The following is a 16,804-nucleotide window of genomic DNA, read 5'->3' as shown; positions in this document are numbered from 1 at the left end:
TTGCTTTTCGTCTGAAGTGTTGTGGGTTGAGCTCGTATCTGGGTATGATACCTGCATTGATGTACTCAAGAAAAAGGTGTTCTCCAGTCGCGGAGGTGGTTAATGCTTGTTATAGATAATAGTTCAATACTTGGTTTTTCAAGTGTGAGTTGTGATAATGCCGATGTTTGTGTGTCCGCCCTAGTGGCGGCAAGTTTGGATAATATGTCAGCTCTAACATTCTTTTCTCTATGCACATGTAGAACGATGAACGAATTGAACTTTGAAATGAGATCCTTTGCTATGAGCCAATATCGCTTTACCTGAAATTCTCCTTGGACTTGTTGAACCACCAAGAGGGAATCACAATGTGCTGTCAGGCTTTGTACTTGGAGGTTCAGGGCGAGCTTGAGTCCTGCTATGAGGGCCTCATATTTGGCCTGATTGTTGCTTGCCAGGAAGTGGAACTGGAGGGATTTCTCGGCCACTACTTTGTCTCCTTCTTTCAGGATTATCCCAACCCCGCTTCCTCCTCGGCTAGACGCCCCATCCACGTGTAATTCCCAGGATTTGTTGTGTTCGTCCGGTGTTAGTTTTGAGATGAAGTCTGCTAGGATCTATGCTTTGAATGCCGACCTTGGTTGAAATTGGATATCGAATTCCGAGAGCTCGATAGACCATTTGGTCAGACGTTCGGCCAGTTCTGGTTTTGTCAGTATTTGTCTTAATGGTTGGTTTGTCCTCACTATTATTGTGTGGCTTTGGAAGTAGTGCCTGAGTCTTCTTGCTGTTATTACAAGTGCTAAAGCTAGCTGTTCTATCTTCGGATACCTTTGTTTCGTTGATTGCATGACTCTACTGACGAAGTATACTGGTAGTTGTATTTTTCCTGTTTCAATGACTAGAGCCGAGCTTATAGAATAATTAGAAACAGATAAATATAAGTATTAAGGTTTACCGACTTCAGGTCTTTGTAGCACGGGTGGTGATGATAGAATGGTTTTGAGCTCGGCGAACGCTTTCTCGCACTCTTCTGTGCATTGAAACTTCCTATTCTTCGATATTGTTTGGAAGAAATGGTATGATCGGCTTGACGCTGCTGGCAAGAACCGAGATAGTGCCGTTACTTTTTCTGCCAACTTTTGTACTTCTTTTACTGTTTTAGGGCTCGCCATGTTAAGTATTGCCTCACATTTTTCAGGGTTTGCTTCAATTCATCGTGAGGTCAGCATGAATCCAAGGAATTTGCCTCCTTGTACCCCAAAGGCACATTTTTCTGGGTTGAGTCTCATACAGTATGCTCGAATCTGTTTGAATATCTCCCTGAGGTCGTCGTAGTGTGATTTTTCCTGTGTGGTCTTGGTGACCATATCATCCACATAGATTTCTATGTTCCGACCTATTTGATGACGGAACACTTTGTCCATCAGTCGTTGGTAGGTTGCACCTGCATTCTTTAGACCAAATGGCATTACTCTATAACAAAAATTTCCATGCTCCGTTATAAATATTGTCTTGCTTTGGTCTTCTGGATGCATGAGGATCTGGTTGTAGCCAGAGTATGCATCCATGAAGCTCAAGCTTTTGAAACCTGATGCATTGCCTACGAGTTTATCAATGCAGGGTAAAGGGTAAGCATCTTTAGGACATGCCTTATTTAAATCTGTAAAGTCGACACACATGCGCCATTTACCTGAATTTTTCCTTACTATTACCACGTTTGAGAGCCATGTGGTGAATTTGATTTCTTTGATGAAGTTAGCTTGAAGAAGCTTTCTGGTTTCTTCTAGGGCTGCCTTTGATTTTTCTGCCCCGAGATTTCTCTTCTTTGGAGCTATAGGTCGGCTTGTTCTATCGGTGACGAGCTTATGGCAGATAATGTTTGGGTCTATAGCTGGCATGTCTGCTGGGGTCCATGCAAAGAAGTCGGCGTTGTCTTGTAGTACTTTTATGAGCTCTGATCTTTCTTTTTCTTGTAGTGCCTGACCGATGTATGTGACTTGTTCTGGTTTTGACATCAGTGGGACTTCCTGGAGCTCGTCTCCTGGTTGAGGCCTTTCTTGGGTGTCCCCTCGAGGGTCGAGCTCTCCTAGGGACAGTACCTTGTTTGTGTTGTGAATTGCGTTGACCTCTTTTTGGAATCCTTTTCCAGGAGCCGACTTCTTTAGGATTGCATTGTAGCATTGCCGAGCTTGCTGGCTGATGAGCGGATATTTTATACGCTTTTTGGGGTTAATTTCATGTAGTTTTTAGGATGTTTTAGTTAAGTTTTTAGTATATTTTCATTAGTTTCTAAGAAAAATTCATATTTCTAGACTTTACTATGAGTTTGTGTGCTTTTCTGTAATTTCAGGTATTTTCTGGCTGAAATTGAGGGAGCTGAGCAAAAATCTTATTCGGGCTGAAAAAGGATTGCTGATGCTGTTAGATTCTGACCTCTCTGCACTCAGAATGGATTTTCTGGAGCTACAGAAGTCCAATTGGTGCGCTTTTAATTGCCTTGGGAAGTAGACATCCAGGGCTTTCCAGAAATATATAATAGTCCATACTTTGCTCAAGGATAGACGATCTGGCGTTCAACGCCAGTTCCATGTTGTAGTCTGGCATCCAGCGCCAGAAACAGGTTACAAGTTGGAGTTCAACGCCAGAAACAGGTTACAACCTGGCGTTGAACGCCCAAAACAGCCCAGACACGTGAGAAGCTTTAGTCTCAGCCCAGCACACACCAAGTGGGCCCCAGAAGTGGATTTCTGCACTATCTATCATAGTTTACTCATTTTCTGTAAACCTAGGTTACTTGTTTAGTATTTAAACAACTTTTAGAGATTTATTTTGTATCTCATGACATTTTAGATCTGAACTTTGTAATCTCTGACGGCATGAGTCTCTAAACTCCATTGTTGGGGGTGAGGAGCTCTGCTGTGTTTCGATGAATTAATGCAACTATTTCTGTTTTCCATTCAAACATGCGTGATCCTATCTAAGATATTCATTCGCGCTTAATTATAGAGAAGGTGATGATCCGTGACACTCATCACCATTCTCAACCTATGAACGTGTGCCTGAAAACCACTTCCGTTCTACATTAGATTGAATGAGTATCTCTTAGATTCCTCAATCAGAATCTCCGTGGTATAAGCTAGAATCTATTGGCGGCATCCTTGAGAATCCGGAAAGTCTAAACCTTGTTTGTGGTATTCCGAGTAGGATTCTGGGATTGGATGACTGTGGCGAGCTTCAAACTCGCGAGTGCTGGGCGTAGTGACAAACGCAAAAGGATAGTAAATCCTATTCCGGTATGACCGAGAACCTACAGATGATTAGCCGTGCGGTAACAGCGCACCTGGACCATTTTCACTAAGAGGAAGGATGGTAGCCATTGACAACGGTGATCCACCAACACACAACTTGCTATAGGAGGGACGTGCGTACGTGAAGAAGAAGACAGGGAGAAAGCAGAGATTCAAAAGGCAAAGCATCTCCAAAACTCCAACATATTCTCTATTACTGCATAACAAGTATTTATTTCATGCTCTTTTATTCCTCGTAATTCAATTTGATAAGTGAATTGTTTTCCTGACTAAGAGCTACAAGGTAACCACAGATTGCTTCAAGCCAACAATCTCCGTGGGATTCGACCCTTACTCACGTAAGGTATTACTTGGACGACCTAGTGCACTTGCTGGTTAGTGGTACGAGTTGTGAAAAGTGTGATTCACAATTTGTGCACCAAGTTTTTGGCGTCGTTGCCGGGGATTGTTCGAGTTTGGACAACTGACGGTTTATTTTGTTGCTTAGATTAGGAAAAATTTTTCTTTTTGGTTTAGAGTCTTCTATTATTGTTTTTGGTTGAAATTTTCTTTTTAAAATCCTTATTTTCTTTTTTTAAATTTTTCAAAAATTTTATAAACTGATAATTGAGTTTTTTCTGTTTGAGTTTAGTTTCATATTTTAAGTTTGATGTCAATTGCATGTTTTTATTTTCTTTTTAAAAAATTTTTTTTCTTAGTTTTTAAAAATACTTCTTCAAAACAAGTCTTACATTTACTGCCCAATTGGCTAGAGCGTTGGTCTATGTTCTTGGTAATTGGGTATCTTCTTGTTAAAATCTTTTTTTTCAAAAATAATTTTTCTTTGATTAAATCTTGTGCCAAACTTTAAGTTTGGTGTTTTCTTGTTAATCTTTCTATAATTTTCAAAAATTTTAGTTTGGTTTGCTAAAAATTTTAAGTTTGGTGTTCTACCTTCATGTTCTTGTGGTTCTTGTGATTCTTCAAAGTGTTCTTGAGTTTTCCTTGTGTCTTGATCTTAAAATTTTTAATTTTGGTGTTCCTTGGTATTTTTCCTCTAAAAATTTCAAAAACAAGGAGCATTAGATCTAAAAATTTTAAATCTTGTGCTATTTTATTGTTTTTCTCTTTCCTTATTAAATTCAAAAAAATATCTTTTCTAACTATTTTTAAGCTAATATTTCGAAATTCTTCATAAAAATTCAGATTTCAATTTTAAAAATTTTATCTTATCATATCTTAGTTGTCAAGTTTTTTTAAAAAAAATCATATCTTTTTCAAAACCTCCTAACCACTTATTCTCTCTCTTCATTTTTTTTGAAAATCCTCTTAAAATATTTTCAATTTTTTTATTATAGTTTTATTATTTCGAATTTTTTTAATATAATAAAATAACTAAAATAAAGCCACAGCATCTCCCTTTCTCCATCATGGATCTAAGTGGAAATGAACAGTCCAGAAGGACTCTGGGGTCATATGCTAACCCCACTATTGCTTCATATGGGAGTAGTATCTGTATACCCTCCATCGGAGTTAGTAGCTTTGAGTTGAATCTTCAGCTCATTATCATGGTGCAGTAAAGTTGCCAGTATTCCGGTCTTCCACAGGAAGAACCTACAGAGTTTCTGGCACAGTTTTTACAAATTGCTGACATAGTACATGATAGGGAAGTAGATCAAGATGTCTACAGATTATTACTGTTTTCATTTGCTGTAAAAGATCAAGCTAAGAGGTGGTTAAATAACCAACCTAAGGCTAGCATAAGGACATGGAAACAGCTGTCAGAAAAATTCCTGAATCAATACTTTCCTCCAAAACGGATGACACAGCTAAGGCTGGACATCCAAGGCTTTAAACAAGGAGATAATGAATCTCTTTATGATACCTGGGAGAGATACAGAGAGATGCTAAGAAAATGCCCCTCTGAAATATTTTCAGAGTGGGTTCAGCTAGACATCTTCTATTATGGGCTTACAGAAAGAGCTCAGATGTCTCTAGACTACTCAGCTGGTGGATCTATCCACATGAAAAAGACAATTGAAGAAGCTCAAGAGCTTATTGATACATTTGCCAGAAATCAGCATCTGTACCTAAGCAGTGAACCTTCCATGAAAGAAGAGGCTAAAATAGTGACTACTGAACTCAGTCCTGCTGAACAAGCTACTGAATTCAATCAGCAATTGGATTTTCTAACAAAACAGTTAGCCGAATTCAAGGAGAGACTACAAGAGACAAGGATGGCTAATATAAATATGGAAGAACAATTAAAGCAAACAAAGCAGCAGCTATCAAAATAAATAACAGAAGAATGCCAAGCAGTTCAATTAAGAAGTGGGAAAACATTAAATACCCCACCTCAAGGCAGCAGGAAGCCAAGAAATGAGCAAACTACCCAAATTCCATCTGAGGACAGTAAGAGCCCGGAGAAAAATAATTCTGGCGCTAAAACGCCAGAAATTGGGTGGAAGGCTGGCGCTGAACGCCCAAACCATGCTCAGGACTGGCGTTCAACGCCAGAAACAAGCAAGGAACTGGCGTTGAACGCCCAAAGGAAGCACAGTTCTGGCGTTCAGATGCTAGGAACAGCTGAGGAGTTGGCATCTAATGTCACTCCAGCTTCCAACCCTGGCACTCAATTTCCAGTTAGGGATCAAACACACACAAGTGCTGATGACAACCCCTGTAAAAGGGCTTCTTCAACCACTTCTGTAGGAAATAAACCTACAGCAACCATAGTTGAGGAATATAAAGCCAAGATACCTTATCCTCAAAAACTCCGCCAAGAGGAGCAGGATAAGCAATTTGCTCGCTTTGTAGATTATCTCAAGACTCTTGAAATAAAGATTCCGTTTGCAGAAGCACTTGAGCAAATACCTTCTTATGCCAAGTTCATGAAAGAGATCTTAAGTCATAAGAAGGATTGGAGAGAAACTGAAAAAGTTCTCCTCACTGAAGAATGCAGTGCAGTCATTCTGAAAAGCTTCCCTGAAAAGCTTAAAGATCCCGGAAGCTTTCTGATACCATGCATATTAGAGGGTAATTGCACCAAGACAGCCTGATGTGATCTTGGGGCAAGCATCAACCTAATACCTGCATCCACTATTAGAAAGCTTGGTTTGACTGAAGAAGTTAAACCAACCCGGATATGTCTCCAACTTGCTGATGGCTCCATTAAATACCCATCAGGCATGATTGAGGACATGATTGTCAGGGTTGGGCCATTCGCCTTTTCCACTGACTTCGTAGTGCTGGAGATGGAGGAGCACAAAAGTGATACTCTTATTCTAGGAAGACCTTTCCTAGCAACTGGACGAACTCTCATTGATGTTCAAAAGGGGGAAGTCACCCTGAGAGTCAATGAGGATGAGTTTAAGTTGAATGCTGTCAATGCCATGCAGCATCCAGACACACCAAAAGACTGTATGAAAGTTGATCTTATTGACTCTTTGGTGGAGGAGATCAACATGGCTGAGAGTCTCGAATCAGAGCTGGAAAACATCTTTAAAGATGTTCCTCCTGATCTAGAGGATTCAGAGGAATTGAAAGAGTCTCTGAAATTTCCTCAGGAAGAAGAAAAACCTCCTAAATCCGAGCTCAAACCATTACCACCATCCCTGAAATATGCATTTCTGGGAGAAGGTGATACTTTTCCAGTGATCATAAGCTCTGCTTTAAATCCACAGGAAGAGAAAGCACTAATTCAAGTGCTAAGGACACACAAGACAGCTCTTGGGTGGTCCATAAGTGACCTTAAGGGCATAAGCCCAGCTAGATGCATGCACAAGATCTTATTGGAGGACAATGTTAAGCCAATGGTTCAACCACAGAGGCGGCTAAATCCTGCAATGAAGGAAGTGGTGCAAAAAGAGGTCACCAAATTCCTGGAGGCTGGGATTACAGGGTGGCACATGTGTATTGACTACAGAAGGCTCAATACAGCCACCAGGAAGGATCATTTTCCTTTACCATTCATAGACCAGATGCTAGTGAGACTAGCAGGTCATGATTATTACTACTTTTTGGACGGCTATTCAGGCTACAACCAAATTACAGTAGATCCCCAGGATCAAGAGAAAACAGCATTCACATGTCCATCTGGAGTATTTGCTTACAGAAGGATGCCATTTGGGCTGTGTAATGCACCTGCAACCTTTCAGAGATGCATGCTCTCTATTTTCTCTGATATGGTGGAAAAATTTCTGGAAGTCTTCATGGATGACTTCTCAGTATATGGAGACTCATTCAGCTCCTGTCTTGATCACCTGACACTGGTTTTGAAAAGATGCCAAGAGACCAACCTGGTTTTAAACTGGAAAAAATGTCACTTTATGGTGACTGAAGGGATTGTCCTTGGGCATAAAATTTCAAACAAGGGAATAGAGGTGGATCAAGCTAAAATAGAGGTAATTGAAAAATTACCACCACCTGCCAATGTTAAGGCAATCAGAAGCTTTCTGGGGCATGAAGGATTCTATAGGAGGTTTATAAAGGATTTTTCAAAAATTACAAAACCTCTAAGCAACCTGCTAGCTGCTGACACGCCATTTTTGTTTGACACAGAGTGCCTGCAGGCGTTTGAAACTCTGAAAGCTAAGCTGGTCACAGCACCAGTTATCTCTGCACCAGACTGGACATTACCATTCAAATTAATGTGTGATGCCAGTGATCACGCCATTGGTGCAGTACTGGGGTAGAGGCATGACAAACTTTTGCATGTCATTTATTATGCTAGCCGTGTTTTAAATGATGCCCAGAAAAATTACACAACCACAGAAAAGGAATTGCTTGCAGTGGTCTAGGCCATGGACAAGTTTAGATCATACTTAGTAGGATCAAAAGTGATTGTGTACACTGACCATGCTGCTCTTAAATATCTACTTACAAAGCAGGATTCAAAACCCAGGCTTATAAGATGGGTATTGCTTCTGCAAGAGTTTGATATAGAAATAAGAGACAGAAAAGGGACAGAAAACCAAGTGGCTGATCATCTGTCCCGAATAGAGCCAGTAGAAGGGGCGCCCTCTCCCTCTATTGAGATCTCTGAAACCTTTCTGGATGAGCATTTGTTCGCCATTCAGGAAACACCATGGTTTGCAGACATTGCAAACTATAAAGCTGCAAGGTTCATACCCAAGGCGTACAGCAGGCAACAAAAGAAAAAATTAATTTTTGATGCAAAGTACTACTTGTGGGATGAATCCTATCTCTTTAAGAGATGTGCAGACGGAATAATCTGTAGGTGTGTGCCTAGAGAAGAAGCACAGAGCATCTTATGGCATTGCCATGGGTCACAATATAGAGGTCATTTCGGAGGTGAGCGAACAGCCACCAAGGTCCTCCAATGTGGTTTCTACTGGCCTACACTCTATAGAGACTCCCGAGAGTTTGTACGTAACTGTGACAGTTGCCAGAGAGTTGGTAATTTGCCTCATAGTTACGCCATACCTCAACAAGTAATCTTGGAGATTGAGTTATTTGATGTATGGAGAATTGATTTCATGGGGCCTTTCCCACCATCATACTCAAACACTTATATTCTGGTGGCAGTTGACTATATATCAAAATAGGTAGAGGCTATTACCACACCCACCAATGATACTAAAACAGTGATGAAGTTCCTCCAGAAACATATATTCAGCAGGTTTGGTGTCCCTAGGGTACTAATCAGTGATGGGGGCACTCACTTCTGCAACAAACAACTTTACTCTGCCATGGTTCGGTATGGGATTCGCCACAAGGTGACAACTCCATATCATCCACAGACAAATGGGCAAGCTGAAGTTTCTAACAGAGAACTGAAAAGAATCCTGGAACGGACTGTAAGTACCCGTAGAAGGATTGGGCACGAAGCTTGGATGATGCTCTGTGGGCTTACAGAACAGCATTCAAGACTCTTATAGGGACCACTCCGTACCAACTTGTGTATGGTAAGGCTTGTCACCTGCCCATGGAACTGGAACATAAGGCCTACTGGGCAACCAGATTCCTAAACTTTGATGCCAAATTAGCTGGAGAAAAAAGATTTCTCCAGCTGAATGAGCTAGAGGAATTTAGATTCACTGCTTTCGAAAATGCCAAGCTTTATAATGAGAAATCTAAAAGGTGGCATGACAGAAAGCTGTCATCTAGAATCTTTGAACCAGGACAAAAGGTTCTGTTGTTTAACTCTAGGCTCAGGCTATTCCTAGGGAAACTGAAATCCCGGTGGAGGGGGACCATATATGATTACTAGTGTATCACCATATGGTTATGTGGAGCTTCAAGACATTGATTCTGATAAGAAGTTCATTGTTAATGGACAGAGAATCAAGCACTATCTTGAAGGCAATGTTGAGCAAGAGTGCTCAAGGTTGAAGCTAGATTAAAAGCTCAGCAAGGTCCAGCTAAAGACAATAAAGAAGCGCTTGCTGGGAGGCAACCCAGCCATTGGGAAGACTTTTTCTGTTATTTTGCCCTATTTTTGATTTTATTTGTTTATATAAAGTTCATTGCTACTAAGGTAAAGAGTCAATTGTATAAGTTCACAAGGTTACAGAAGGATTCAGCACACAAAACAGAGAAAGAGAGCTCACTGGCAAGAAAACGCCAGTAAAAGTCTGTTTTGGGCGTTCAACGCCCAAAAGAAGCATCCACTGGGCGTTGAACGCCAGTAAGGATAGCTATCTGGGCGTTAAACGCCAGATAGAAGCATCTTCTGGGCGTTGAACGCCAGAAAGAAGCTCCTTCTGAGCGTTTAACGCCAGATTTATAGCGTCCTGGGCATTCAGAAAAAACGCCCAGTGACAAAGGAGTTCCTGGCGTTCAACGCCAGAAAGAAGCAACAGCTGGGCATTGAACGCCCAGGAGAAGTAGCAATTGGGCGTTAAACGCCCAAAACATGCAGCGTTTAGGCGTTTAACGCCAGGATGGTGGGGAGGAGGTAAATTCGTTTTTACTTCATATTTTTCATTTTAATTTTAATTTTCATGTTTCAATTCATGATTTCTTGCATAAACATGTTACAAACCCTGATTTCTAAAATCCCTAATTTCTAAAAACCCTACTTTAAAAATATCAAATGTATCTTAATCCATAAACACAAATTCTTTTTCAATCCAATCCAACTCTTTTTCATAATTTCCAAAACAAATCTATCTCTTTTCCTTCTAAAATCCTTTCAACTCATCAATATCTTTTTCAAATCTCCACATTATCTTTTTCAAAATCCAAATTTATCTTTTTCAAATATCTTTCATATCTTTTCAATTTTAAATCACATCTTTTCATATCATACTTATTTTTTTTAATAAATCATATCTTCTATCTTATCTTTTTTTAAATTTTCAAAAACCCACCACCTCCCTTTTAAATCCACATTCGGCCTCCCTCCTCTCATCCACCATTCGACACTAGCTCTCCTTCTATCCATCTCCTTTCTTTTCTTTTGCTTGAGGACAAGCAAACCTCTAAGTTTGGTGTGTTTATCCGTGATCACTAAATTACACCCACTAAGATCATGGCTCCTAAAGGAAAATAAACCACTCCAAGAGGCAAGAAAGAGAGTATTCCAAAACCACTTTGGAATCAAGGGAAGTTCTTAACCAAAGAACATTCAGACCATTACTACAAAATAATGGGTCTAAGATCAGTGATCCCGAAAGTCAAGTTCGATCTGAAGGAAGATGAATATCCGGAGATCCAAGAGCAGATTCGAAACAGGAACTGGGAAGTCCTAGCTAATCCTGAAACAAAAGTGGGAAGAAATATGGTTCAGGAGTTCTACGCTAATCTGTGGCAAACAGACAGGCAGAGAATATCTGGAACTGCCCTCTATGACTATCGAACTATGGTCAGGGGAAAGATTGTTCACATTCACCCTGACAAAATCAGGGAGATCTTTAAGCTACCTCAGCTGAAAGATGACCCAGACTCCTTCAATAGAAGAATGATGAGAACAAACAAGGGCCTGGATAAGATTCTAGAGGATATATGCATCCCTGGAGCCAGGTGGACCACCAGCAGCTAGGGTGTCCTAAATCAACTCAAGAGAGAAGATCTCAAACCAGTCGCCAGAGGATGGCTGGACTTCATTAGGCGTTCTATATTACCCACTAGCAACCGTTCTGAAGTCACCGTCAAAAGAGCAGTGATGATCCATTGCATTATGTTGGGAAAAGAAGTGGAAGTTCATCAACTGATTTCATCTGAATTTTACATACTTGCAAACAAGAACTCCAAAGATGCCAGGTTGGCTTATCCAAGCCTAATCTCTATGCTCTGCAAAGATGCTGGAGTAAGGATGGGAATAACGGAGTACATCTCAGTGGAGCAACCAGTCACTAAAACCACAATGGGAAAACAACAAATGCAGGATGACCCCATCAAGAGGAGGGCGCAAGAATTCCTCCCGGAAGTCCCTCAATTTGAATATTGGGAACAGCTTGAAGCATCTGTCACCAAGTTGCAAGAATCTATGGACCAAATAAAGGAAGAACAGCAAAATCAAAACAGTATGCTTTGCAAACTGCTCAGGGAACAAGAAGAGCAAGGGCGTGACTTAAAGGAACTGAAGCGTCAAAAGTTATCTCTTGAAGGACCAAGCACTCCACAGACTAGAGGAACATCCACATCCCAAACTCAAGGTTGTTGAGCTCTAATCTTAACCTTAACTCTGTGATAATTGTTCTTATTTGAGTTTTACCTTAGAAGTTATAGTAGTAATTAGTAGTTATTTTATCTCCAATTAAGCTATAATTTATTTTTCTCATCATCATTAAACATGAATAAAATAGAAGATTTTCTTTCGAATAAGGAGGCAATATTTTTCGAATTTTTAATAAAACAAATTCTAATTGTTTACATGTGGTGGCAATGCTTTCTGCCTTCTGAATGAATGCCTGAACAGAGCATATGTCTTTGGAATTTGATGTTCTTGAATGTTAAATATGTTGGCTCTTGAAAGAATAACGAACATGAGACATGTTATTGATAATCTGAAAAATCATAAAAATTATTCTTGAAGCAAGAAAAAGCAGTGAATACAAAGCTTGCAAAAAAAAAAAAGCAAGCAGAAAAAGCCAATAGCCCTTAGAACCAAAAGGCAAGGGTAGTAAAAAGGATCCAAGGCTTTGAGCATCAGTGGATAGGAGGGCCTAAGGGAATCAAATCCTGGTCTAAGCGGCTAAACCAAGCTGTCCCTAACCATGTGCTTGTGGCGTGAAGGTGTCAAGTGAAAATTTGAGACTGAGCGGTTAAAGTCAAGGTCCAAAGCAAAAAGAAGAGTGTGCTTAAGAAACCTGGACACCTCTAATTGGGGACTTTAGCAAAGCTGAGTCACAATCTGAAAAGGTTCACCCAATTATGTGTCTGTGGCATTTATGTATCCGGTGGTAATACTGGAAAACAAAGTGCTTAGGGCCACGGCCAAGACTCATAAAAGTAGCTGTGTTCAAGAATCAACATACTGAACTAAGAGAATCAATAACACTATCTGAATTCTAAGTTCCTATAGATGCCAATCATTCTGAGCTTCAATGGATAAAGCGAGATGCCAAAACTGTTCGGAAGCAAAAAGCTACTAGTCCCGCTCATTTAATTAGAATCTGAGCTTCACTCAAAAAACTCTGAGATATTATTGCTTCGTGACTTATTTGTATTCTATTTTATTTGTCTAGTTGCTTGGGGACAAGCAACAGTTTAAGTTTGGTGTTGTGATGAGCGGATATTTTATACGCTTTTTGGGGTTAATTTCATATAGTTTTTAGGATGTTTTAGTTAAGTTTTTAGTATATTTTCATTAGTTTCTAGGAAAAATTCATATTTCTGGACTTTACTATGAGTTTGTCTACTTTTCTATAATTTCAGGTATTTCCTGGCTGAAATTGAGGGAGCTGAGCAAAAATCTGATTCGGGCTGAAAAAGGATTGCTGATGCTGTTGGATTCTGACCTCTCTGCACTCGGAATGAATTTTCTGGAGCTACAGAAGTCCAATTGGTGCGCTTCCAATTGCGTTGGAAAGTAGACATCCAGGGCTTTCCAGCAATATATAATAGTCCATACTGGCATTCAACGACAGTTCCATGTTGCTGTCTGGCGTCCAGCGCCAGAAACAGGTTACAAGTTGGAGTTCAACGCCAGAAACAGGTTACAACCTGGCGTTGAACGCCCAAAACAGCCCAGACACGTGAGAAGCTTTAGTCTCAGCCCCAGCACACACCAAATAGGCCCCAGAAGTGGATTTCTGCACTATCTATCATAGTTTACTCATTTTCTGTAAACCTAGGTTACTAGTTTAGTATTTAAACAACTTTTAGAGATTTATTTTGTATCTTATGAAATTTTAGATCTGAACTTTGTAATCTCTGATGGCATGAGTCTCTAAACTCCATTGTTAGGGGTAAGGAGCTCTGCTGTGTTTCGATGAATTAATGCAACTATTTCTGTTTTCCATTCAAACATGCGTGTTCCTATCTAAGATATTCATTTGCGCTTAATTATAGAGAAGGTGATGATCCATGACACTCATCACCATTCTCAACCTATGAACGTGTGCCTGACAACCACTTCCATTCTACATTAGATTGAATGAGTATCTCTTAGATTCCTCAATCAGAATCTCCGTGGTACAAGCTAGAATCTATTGGCGGCATCCTTGAGAATCCGAAAAGTCTAAACCTTGTTTGTGGTATTCCGAGTAGGATTCTGGGATTGGATGACTGTGACGAGCTTCAAACTCGTGAGTGCTGGGCGTAGTGACAGACGCAAAAGGATAGTAAATCCTATTCCAGTATGACCGAGAACCTACAGATGATTAGCCGTGCGGTGATAGCGCACCTGGACCATTTTCACTGAGAGGAAGGATGGTAGCCATTGACAACGGTGATCCACCAACACACAGCTTGCCATAGGAGGGACGTGCGTGCGTGAAGAAGAAGACAGGGAGAAAGCAGAGATTCAAAAGACAAAGCATCTCCAAAACTCCAACATATTCTCTATTACTGTATAACAAGTATTTATTTCATGCTCTTTTATTCCTCGCAATTCAATTTGATAAGTGAATTGTTTTCCTGACTAAGAGCTACAAGGTAACCACAGATTGCTTCAAGCCAACAATCTCCGTGGGATTCGACCCTTACTCACGTAAGGTATTACTTGGACGATCCAGTGCACTTGCTCGTTAGTGGTACGAGTTGTGAAAAGTGTGATTCACAATTCGTGCACCACTGGCGATCTGAATGGAGTGTTGCTATCTTTCCGTCCTGTGCCTGAAATTTGACACATAGATGAAAAGTTGAAACTACTGCCCTGAACATGTTCAGGGCATGTCTTCCGAGGATAATATTATAAGGACTAGGGCAATCAACTATAAAATATTGTATGTCAATGATCCGTGACAATGAGTGGTTTCCCATCATCGTTTTTAACCATATGTAACCCTTAATTGGTACTCTTTCTCTAGAGAATCTGACTAATTCTCCGGATGAAGGTTGTATGAGTCTTTCAGATATTTTCATTTTTAGAAAAGTAGTATAAAAAAGAACATCGGCACTACTACCTGGGTCCAGAAGGACTTTTCTTACCATGAGTTTGCCTGTTTAGATAGAAATTACCACGGGGTCGTCTGAGTGTGGTGCGGCCGAGCATATGTCCTCCTGATTGAAAGTGATTTCTAGGTCCGGTACATTTTTGTTGTTATGTGGTGTTGTTCCTTCGATTTTCAGCATTGCGCGGTAGCTACGTTTTCTCGCCGAAGTTGTTTCGCCTCCCCCGGCGAATCCTCCGGATATGCGGTTTATAACCCCTTTATGTGGGGTGTTGTTTGACCATTTGTTGGCTTCCTTGTTTCCCGAGGTTTGTTGGCACTCTTCTTTGTCCCTGTCGCCCTCTTTATGTTTCCTTCCTTCGATGTACTTATCTAGGAGGCCTTGCTGAGCTAATCTTTTCAATAGGTCTTTGGCTATTACACACTCATCGGTTGTGTGTCTGTACTTCTGGTGGAAGGCACAATGCTTGCTTTTGTCCACAAATCTCTGGTCTTGATAGCTCCCAGCTCTTGCTGGTGGTTTTATGATTTTAGCGTTGAGTATTTATTTGATTATCTTTTCCCTCCTTGTCTTGAATCTGGTGTAGTTGTCGAATTTTGGGGTGAGCTTGAACGGTTTGCCGAGCTCTTTGTTGTTCGCCGACCTTGGCATTCTGTCTTCCTCCCTTCTAGGTTTTCTTTCCGTTCTGTTGGCCTCACGGAGTTCTTCAATCTCCATTTGTCCAGCTGCTCTCTCCCGGAACTCCTCTAATGTCTTCGGCTTGGTGATTGCGATCGTCTCTCTGAACTTTCCGGGTAGGAGGCCGGCCTTGAGGGCATGTAGGTGGACAGCGGGGTCTAGATCAGGTATTTCTATTGTTGCTTCTGCAAATCTGGTCAGATAGTCTTTCAGGCTTTCCTGGGACCTTGGCGGATGGTGCCGAGGTAATCTGATCCATGTACGTATATCCATGCTGCGGCGAAGTAGTCTATGAAGGACTTCGCCAGTTCTTCAAAGGAAGAGATCGACCCTGCAGGTAGTTTTGAAAACCACAGTAACGCAGCGTCGTCGAGGAAGGTAGGGAAAGCTCTACAAAGAACAGGTTCACTGTTAGGGCCATTGAAAAACATCATAGATTGAAATTTTTTAATATGAGCCCGGGGGTCACCAATCCCCTTATATGGCTCAAGCAAAGAAGGTAGCGTGAAATTCTTTGGCATCTGGTAGTTGGTGATTTCCTCCGAGAAAGGGTTGTCTATGGTAAGCTTCTCTTTTGGTGGGTTGACACTTAGTAGGTCTGTACTGCATTTGGTTGGGCCCTTTCCATCATGCTTGTTGACGCTGTTCTGGGTGGACAACTCAGCGAGCCGTTTGACTTCTGCTTGTAGTTCGGCCTGAGTGAGCTGGTAGACTCCGTTGTCGGCCATGTTAAGAGGTTGGAGAAACCTGTGTAAAAGAGAAAAAAATAAAGGGCAATATATAAGGAATAGTGGGGTTAGATCAACTGCTTCGGCCCCACGGTGGGCGCCAAATGTTCCGTTCGAGTCCAGCCGAGGTATGTTTCTCCCGACGAGGCTGCTCAGCTCTAGGTGGAGTTATACGTCGTTTGGGAGGCTGTCTCCAAGAATAACCTCGGCGCGGTGAAACACGGCGGCGGGAGCACCTGCAAAAAGCACTCCGACGCTCAAGTAAGTGTGTGAATTATAAGAGATGAAAATAATGAATTAGAGGGAACTCTGTAACCTGTGCTTTAGGGGTTGCTTGGCTTGTGTTTTATAGATGAGTGGAGGGGTAGTTCTCCCTTGTGTCTGTTCCGATATCTATGGTGAGTGCCGTTGTTAATAACGGGCTGAAGATGATATTAGTCACGTGTGTAATTTGTGTTTGAGTTCCGTTTTAGGTTTTGATATGAGTTCCGAAATATTTGGTCGGTTAGGATGATAGGATAGTTGCCGAGTTCTTAAGGGTACACATCAGAAAGGAATATCATTTATATTCGTTTTTAGTTTGTTTATTAAATTAAATTAAATTTT

General features: G+C 40.9%; 1 protein-coding gene across 1 annotated transcript; it reads right to left on the bottom strand.

The window, feature by feature from the left end:
• Positions 1-14,843: 14,843 nt before the first annotated feature.
• LOC148553187 (uncharacterized) lies at positions 14,844-16,198 on the bottom strand. The gene is made up of 3 exons (XM_088494782.1): positions 15,697-16,198; positions 15,413-15,655; positions 14,844-15,304 (listed from the first exon to the last, which is right to left on the bottom strand). Exons 1-3 carry the CDS (start codon positions 16,196-16,198, stop codon positions 14,844-14,846), a joined length of 1,206 nt encoding a protein of 401 aa, XP_088350908.1.
• Positions 16,199-16,804: the final 606 nt, after the last annotated feature.

This window comes from Arachis ipaensis, chromosome B7 (genome assembly GCF_059453495.1).
Source record: "Arachis ipaensis isolate K30076 ecotype BB chromosome B7, ASM5945349v1, whole genome shotgun sequence".
Classification (NCBI taxonomy): domain Eukaryota; kingdom Viridiplantae; phylum Streptophyta; class Magnoliopsida; order Fabales; family Fabaceae; genus Arachis; species Arachis ipaensis.
Note: the sequence above shows the minus strand (reverse complement) of the source record. Positions and strands in the feature narration are given on the sequence as shown.